The sequence below is a fragment of the Protobothrops mucrosquamatus genome, unplaced genomic scaffold (assembly GCF_001527695.2).
Source record: "Protobothrops mucrosquamatus isolate PMUCROS unplaced genomic scaffold, P.Mucros_1.0 scaffold_294, whole genome shotgun sequence".
Taxonomy (NCBI): domain Eukaryota; kingdom Metazoa; phylum Chordata; class Lepidosauria; order Squamata; family Viperidae; genus Protobothrops; species Protobothrops mucrosquamatus.
The window spans coordinates 1,372,808-1,380,983 of NW_015386370.1; the positions used below are offsets into that span (position 1 = coordinate 1,372,808).

The 8,176-nt window shown below is 38.9% G+C and overlaps 1 protein-coding gene and 1 long non-coding RNA gene across 2 annotated transcripts in view; one reads left to right on the plus strand and one right to left on the minus strand.

Moving 5' to 3' along the window:
• Window positions 1-8,176, minus strand: part of PRRC2C (proline rich coiled-coil 2C) — a 104,361-nt gene that overhangs the window by 35,186 nt on the left and 60,999 nt on the right. The window contains exon 24 of the mRNA XM_015832023.1: window positions 2,668-2,769. Within this exon, the coding sequence (XP_015687509.1) occupies window positions 2,668-2,769 (102 nt within the window). The remainder of the gene's footprint in view (window positions 1-2,667; window positions 2,770-8,176) is intronic.
• The window catches only part of LOC107302864, a 55,763-nt gene that overhangs the window by 24,329 nt on the left and 23,258 nt on the right, over window positions 1-8,176 (plus strand). The window contains exon 2 of the long non-coding RNA XR_001549401.1: window positions 3,164-3,167. This is a non-coding gene — a long non-coding RNA (uncharacterized LOC107302864). The remainder of the gene's footprint in view (window positions 1-3,163; window positions 3,168-8,176) is intronic.

The window sequence follows — 8,176 nt, forward strand, 5'->3', positions numbered from 1 at the left end:
TCACCTACATCGTCCACAAGGGACGACTCGGGAACTCAACTCCTACCTCGGGCAGCTCACCTTTCCCCCTATGCCCAGGGGAAAGGTATCAAGCCGTTTGACAGCTGATGCAGGCTGTCAAAACGGCTTTTACGCAGAAACAGGCGGGAGCAGCAAACAGCTGCGTCCAGCGAAGGCGCCTGCCACCGGAAGTCCCCGTTGGGATGTTTTTGATCACCCCCTCAATAGCCCAGATTTGGAGCTGAGCGACTACTACCAAGAAATTTCAAACCTTGTAAGATGTTATGACAAGTGCCTCAGATTGAATGGCAATTATGTCAAAAAGTAATGTAATGTTGTAGTTTTCTAATGTGTATAATAAGAGTTCTGTATCTGCGAGTGTCTGTCATTGATAACCAAATGGAGGTTTATTTCCGAATTGCCCTCGTATCAAGAATATACTGATGATACTGTTCCCAACTGCACTGTGTAAGATAACATATAAGCAAAATTGTAGTTTTTCAAAATAGTTTATTTTATGTAGACATTTACTGACTTCATGAATACTTCATTAAATTACTTTTTCTGGAATATAGGTAGCCCTCAACTTACAGCCCCAATTGAGCGCAAAATTTCTGTTGCTAAACAAGGCAGTTGCTAAGTGATTTTACCCCATTTTATGACTTTCTTGTCACAGTTGTTAACTGAACCACTGCATTTGTTAAGTTAGTTCTACAATTGTTAAGTGAATCTGGCTTCTCCATTAACTTTGAGATTTGCAAAAGATGATCACATGACCGTGGGAAAGCTGCCACCAGTGTTTAAGTGTGAAAAATGGTCACAAGTCACTTTTTCAGTGCCGTTGTAACTCTGCGCCATGCTGAAACCACGCCCACCCCATTGCAATGGAAAAAAAGTTGCGATACGTTGCGACAAGTCACGTGACATTGTGGGTTTGACACCCCTGTCCTACAGGAAGGAAATTGGTTGTATTTGACTGAATTTTTTTTTGTCGTGGATGATAATCATTCCACAGAATACAATTTGAAAATTGTTGCATTAAATCACTATATGCTTAGTAGAAAAAAGGCACACTATTTTTTGTCACAACACTTTGAACAGATCATATTTGAAAAGGTAAGAAAGAGATGCTTAATTTTTTTTAATGTAGAGAGGATTAAGCAGAGAGATATTTTTGTGAAACTGTATATATACGGTATATTCTAAAAACATCTTATGCTCAGTACAGTGTCTGACACATAAGTTTTACAATTTTTTTAGGAAGTATTGAGCCTCAAAGTTTCACTTTTTAATTCTGGTTGTGGTTGACTTCTCTATGCATATATATAAAGTAAGTTATATTCATGTGTATGCCAACAGAAAATTATATGGCCAAGAAATAATAAAATTCCAGAAGGAATATTTTTTATTAAATTTAGAGAAATTTCACCGACATGAGTTATGCAAAAGCACAGATATATCTGGACTTATGTATGCATTGATGAATGGACAGATGAATAGATAAAAAGGTAAGATAGAAGGAGTCAGAGATTACTTATATAAGAGCTAAAACTAAGACTTTTCACATTAAAAGCAATCAATTTATCTATCAAATTATTAATATTAAAAAGCTCCTGTGTTTTAATAAATAATCAGAAATTCTGGTTTTAATACTAGAATTCTCCAGATATGCTTAAGATGAAAACAATATTTGTAAAAAGTGGTTCTTTGATATAAAACTATATTAATCAAGATTGCTAAGATTTTTTTCTGACTCCTCTTTAATACTATATTTAACTCATTGTACCTGTTCCTATTAATACAATTTTGCTCCTCTGAAATTAAAATTTGAAGCCATATTAATTAGAACAGCAGCCCCCAACCTTTTGGGCACCAACAACTGGTTTCGTGGAGTGAGGTTTTTCTGCAGACCGGTTTCACATGCTGTCTGCATCCCATGGATAGGGCTTCACTTGTTTCTGTAGACTGGTTGCTGGCACAGACTGGTGCCAGTCCACAGACCAGGGGTTGGGGACCCCTGAATTAGAATCCTTACTGGATTCTAATTGGAAAGGAGGAGAGGAAGAAGAGGAAGAGAGAGAGAGAGCTCTAGCATTCTTATTGTTCTGAACAGAATTGATGTCAATCTCCAAATAATTCTTATTACTTACTTCATAGCAAGTTGAAATGGTATGCAACCCAAAATATATCTTGTCAATTTCAATTTTTTCCTACCTCTCATATCATCACCTAAAGAATACTATTAACTATCAAAACAGTAACTGTTAAGAAGTCAGCAAATATTAATCAGTCCATTTCTCAATTTGATGTGTCCTAGATTAGCAAACCAATATTCATCAGATTGCTATGTTTAACAATGTTAATACAAATCAGGAAAAAATAATTTCGAAGAAAAAGCTCTGCAATACTAGCTGTAAGCACCTTCTTTTCTATATGTTCTCTGTGAAAAGGGAAATCACAGATAAATCTCACTATATATCCTGATCTATATCCAATTATATATGGCAGATAGCAGTTTCTAAAGGGATTAAAATAATGCAATGAATACTCTTTTTTTAGTTATTTAGCAAAAGAAAAAGTGTGCCTTTCCCTAATCTACACCAAAAGATTGGTTAAATCTTTCCCCGGCATGCAAGAAAATTACCCTTAGAGGGGCATGGTACATACCTTGAGGGTGAGGTCGACGGTAGCGGGAGAAACTGGAGTTAGGCTGGAGCTCTGTTGTAGAGTCTCCCTCCTAGGGAGGGGAAGGGTGTGGGGCAGGGGCACCTGAAAGGTAGGCAACAGAGATCACATTCTAGCTGGGTCTATGACAAAAGCCCCATCAAAAGCAAGAGCTCAAGCAGTGCAACTGAACTAGGTAGTCTTCTACTTAAGTACTTGACAGGGAAGCATTCAGAAGGGGGGGGGGAATCTGACACATGGGAAAAAATATCTGATCATTTATGATCTTGGAATATTATTCATTTCTTTTTGATTGAGCCTCAAAAGATTCGTATGGAAGTGATATAAATGTACCTTTCCTTCTATAATGCAACAAAAGCATAGAAATAACTGTTACAAATATAGTATGATTTTACTTGAAACTTTTCCAGTTGGATTGAAAACTTAAGAGGAAGAATTTGAACTTGACTAGACACACCTTAAAGATTTCCCAAACAAGGAAAGTCAAACAGAACTTATTCCTCATCATTTCCAGTGCACTAAAATCATCACCTTACATGATATTGCCAAAGAATGGAATGAAGCTAGTTTAATCAATAGAAGTATATGGATTTTTAAAGTCATACAACTATCAGGAAATCCAAGGTCACCAGCATTTAAGAATTATAAGGTGTTCTGATTGGATATCATTCAACTAAAAGCTTTACATTCTTATGAAGAGAAGGAAAACAACAAACACTATTACAAACCAGAACACAGTATACTGAATATCACGAGATACATTTAATAAGAAATAATTTATCCACAAGAAATTCTTGAAGAAATACTGTAATGCTGTTTCCCCTCCCTCCCTCTCCCAGACACACAAATACAATGATTAGAGGTGGAATTGCAAAGCAGGCTTCCATGTTAAAAGGTACTTTCAACTGCCAGATACCATATGACACTTTGCATCATTAATTACAGCAGGAATGATCAAAATCTGTGTAGAGTTTGAACAAAGAGGACATGCAGAGTATTTTAATTTAATCACCCTTTTAATTAGCAACTTTTCTCTCCAAGCTTAACAGTATTTTGCATTCATAATTATTTCATAAATATATTCACTCAATATTTACTTGTTTACATATTGGAGTAAATAATTAGACACCAGGTGGCAAAGAAACATTAATAGAGGATCTATTAATTAATTAATTAATTATTTGCTTTCAAAATGGTTCAGAATGGAATCTATATTCATAATAGTCATAAATCCTGATTATTTTAGAGTCCACTGCACTCATTTCCCTAAATTATTATTTTTTGTGCTATTCCTATTTTTAAAGTCCCCAGAAAAAGAACATGCAAGTTTTACAAACTTTTTCCTTACAACAGTAAAGGTTGAAGAGTAGGAAGGAGTCATTTAGACAAGTAAAGAAATCCCTGCTCCATCTGCTAATACAGCAGTAGTACTGGTAATAGATATTGCAGAACTACAGTTTGATTAGAATCATTTTCAGTTTCATGTATCTCTCTCCTAAACGTTATTTTTTCCTTTTGCCCAGAGTTTTAGAAAATTAATTTCATAATGAGCTTTGACTAAACAATTCATCCAAATCAGAATGTTAAAAAAACTACTAAAAAAAGCATACAATCCTAGACAAAAAAAAAGACAACTGAGAAAAGAATATAAATACCCAATAAAAACTTACTCGACCTGAGAGTAAGCATACTTAGGTCCAGTAACCTCTACTTGTCATTGCTATATGATTAAAATTTGGCAACCATTCTGGAAACTTCTCAATCCTGATAATTTAAAAGATATCCCACTATTGCCACATTAAATTGATCTGATAGGTTATGATGAGAGATTAACTCTACCCTCCAAGGATTGGAAATAGAGCATTTCAGAATGTGTGCTTTTATCTCAAGTTCAGAATCTGAACAGATTTATCAATTGCTGTATGCTACTCATAGTCACTTTGTGTGAGATGGGCAGCTATACATACATACATACGTATGTGTGCGCGTGCATGCACACACGTTTAATAAAGAAACAAAATGCCCTTGGTAAAAAATGCCATTAAACCTTTCCAACAGTATCGCTGTTAAAAGACAATCCAAATGTGACTGTGTGAAAGTCCTCTTATGTAGTGAGACAAGTAGACAATAAAAATATTTAGAAGTGGTAAATGTTCATTGCAGTAGAGATATGAAATACTAGTTCTGTTTCTTTGTATATCAAAATCAAAGATTCTCTGCTTCAGTTTTCTCCAGGTTTTGTCTAGGCCCAACATAGATACAAATTGGGATGGGGTACGGTGAGCTCACAGTAAAGGTGGGATGTAGATTGCTCTGGTATTACAGTGGGATAGGGGTGTGAAGAATACATTATTTCATACATACATCTTAGTATTATAAAGAGTCTCGATTTGGAATAATGGTAGTACTACTACTAGTAGTACTTGGCCTAGAAACAAAGAGATTGCGAGTTCTAGGCCTCCCTTACGTACAACAGCCAGCTGGGGTGACTTTGGGACAGGCACTCTCTCTCAGCCCAACCGACCTCATAGGGATGTTGTGGCAAAAATAGGAGGCAGGAGCATTAGCTTTGTTTGTCAATTTGAGTTATATATTTAAAAAGGCAAGATAAAAATATAATAATCATAATCATAAAATGGTTCATATAAGGAACATTCTTTTAAAGAGGGATATAGCTACCTTGATCTTTTAAGACAAACATATCAAACTCAAGGCCCGCGGACTAGATCTGGCCCATGATGCGTTTAGATCTGGCCCACAAGCAAACTACCATGTTGCCCTAATAATAAGACCCGGTCTTTTTTTTTTTTTGTCTCCAAAAGAGGTACCAGGTCTTTTTTTTTGGGGGGGGGGTCTTTTCCATTCACCTCATGGTGGCAGCAATGACAGCCCTGCCCAACTGGCCTACTTCTTCTGCGGCTGAAGGAGCAGCTTCATTCTGCAGCTGAGAATGGAGCTTGGGCCTGCATTTTGCTGTCAGAGGCTTTTCCGGAAGGCCTGTGTAGCCAAGAAACGAGATATGGATTGAATCTATAGCTTGGTTCTCGGCTGCACAGGCCTTCCGGAAAGGTCTCTGATTGTGAAATGCAGGCCCAAGCTCCATTCTCAGCTGCAGAATGAAACTGCTCTTTCAGCCGCAAAAGAATTGGGCCGGCGAGGCAAGTGTCGATCCATGGGAGGCCTGGCTGCAAAGGTAAGCTCCATCCCCGCCCTAGCTTGATTTTTAGGGCTTATTTTTGGGGTAGGTCTTACTTTCAGGGAAACATGGTAGTAGTAGGAGGTAATTGAATAGTTACCTCCTTGCTTCTTCGGGTGTCTTGTCAGTGGAAGTAGAGTTAGCAGAGGATGGGCAGAGGCAGCCTCCCCAATGCGTGGAGCTGTGCGGAAGCGGTAACCACAGGGGCAGGTAGGCATGAGTCTATGATGACTCACAGCGGCCAGGTGGACACGGCTGGATAGGCGTGGCCAGGTAGGTGCAGCCAGCCCAGACCCACTGACTTGGGATGGCTGGGTCGGTATGGAACCAGTTGTACCGGCTAACTTGACGTGGGGACAAATTGGTGCCCCACAAGGTCCTCGCCTCCCCAAACTCCGCAGCACGCCAAAGTTCTCGGTTGAATTACAAAGATCTCTGGAGAGGAGGGGCGTCAAGGAACTACATGAAGGAAGGCTGCCCCAACATGCCAGCATACTTCTCAAAAAGATTCCCATTCGAGAAGGGCCAGCCTCCCTCATGCAGGACCTCTTCTTGTTCTCCAGAAATCTGTCAAGACAGAAGTTTGACTCCACGCTTCCACATGTAGCAATGTTGCCCTCCGCCTCCTGCTTTGCTGGGAGGGGGGCACCAGACAGGGAAACGCCAATGCTCAGATGTCTGGGATTGGGAGAAGAATGTCTCCTTTGGTGTGCTGTGCGCATGTACATACCATTCCAAGTTTGGAGACTTTTATCCATATCTGAGCTGGCAAGCTGCCAATCATGCCTGCACTTGGGGAAAAGGATCTCTCCTTCCTCTGTGGATAAAAGTCCCCAAACCTGAAATGCAGTGTGTGTGTGTGTGTGTGTGCATGCATGCGCACAGGCTTGGCTGCCAGCAGTTTGGGGAGTCAAGGAGCTTGTTGGGCACCGAGTTGTCCCCACATCGAGTTAGCTGGTACAACTTGTTCCGTGCCAACCCAACTATCCCAAGTCAGCGGAGCTGGGCTGGCTGCACCTACCTGGCCATGCCGACCGAGTGGCGTTGAGCCAGCCACGCCTACCCGACCACACCTAACTAGTTGCAGCAACCCAGCCATGCCCATCTGGCCCTTTGAGGGCAAACATAATGCTGATGTGGTTCTCAATGAAATTGAGTTTGACATCCTTGTTTTAAGTTAAGTAATTGTTTACTTATAACCAGAGTTTACAATTTGATATAGTACTAGATTTTGGTAAAATGGAATGAGAACTGAACAGTACAGTGAAAGGAAATATACAATACATTTCTGCTATATGACAAGAGAATTGCATAACTCTATTCTTCCCATTCTAAAATGTGTCTACGTACGGAATAGATTAGATCAGGTTATTCCCTGAACAAGTTAGCTATTTTTTAGAGTAGAACATGACATCAACTCTAGTTCTTTATTGTAGTCAAAGATGAGTGCAAAATAAAACTCATTAGTAAAAAATGGATTACATGTAAAAACAAAAGATCATGACAGTATAAAATATGCAATATAACAACATGTATTTAACAGTTTCCATGGCCTTTGTTCTTTACTACAAAGGTAAAACCTTAGCCCAAATCTCTGTATCTTCCTTCTAAGACGTCAGTTGGAAGGGCGTCAAACTGAGTCAAGGAGAATGTCCTCCTATATTTAGGGAGTGTAATTTGACATAGGTGTTTAACAAATCTGAGGAGGATAATGAACAGGAGTAGGCCAGCAATATATTGTTGGAAAAAGATACCAGATCTAAGTATCAGTCCTTAATCTGCTGCCCCAACAATACTAATGTACATTTGTATCTGAATGTGCAGAGTTGAAATAATGAAATCCAAGGATGTCAGATCAGTGGGAGCAAAGCATGTTTTGGCTGGATGTGTGAAGATGTGAAACTAGGCATTGGTCTTATTGCAACTGATGCCAACCTCATGGGAAAAAAAAGATTTGAGACACAGTAGGATACAGAAAGTGATGTGTATATACATGCCCTAGGATAAGCATAACTGTGTGTTCAACTGAACATGTATCTATCTATCTATCTATCTATCTATCTATCTATCTATCTATCTATATATATATATATATATATATATGAATTAAGGGAGTACTGAGATAGCTATTTCTAACCTTATTTGGTTATCATCAGTCAGACATACTCTTCCGAGATTCGAACCTGGGCTGTCTGCATGTTAAGCAGAAGCATTAGTCCATTACGCCACAGGCTCTTTCTCACTTTGTTAGCTACAAGAGACAGGGGAAGAGAATGAGTGCTTTTTTTTTTTTTT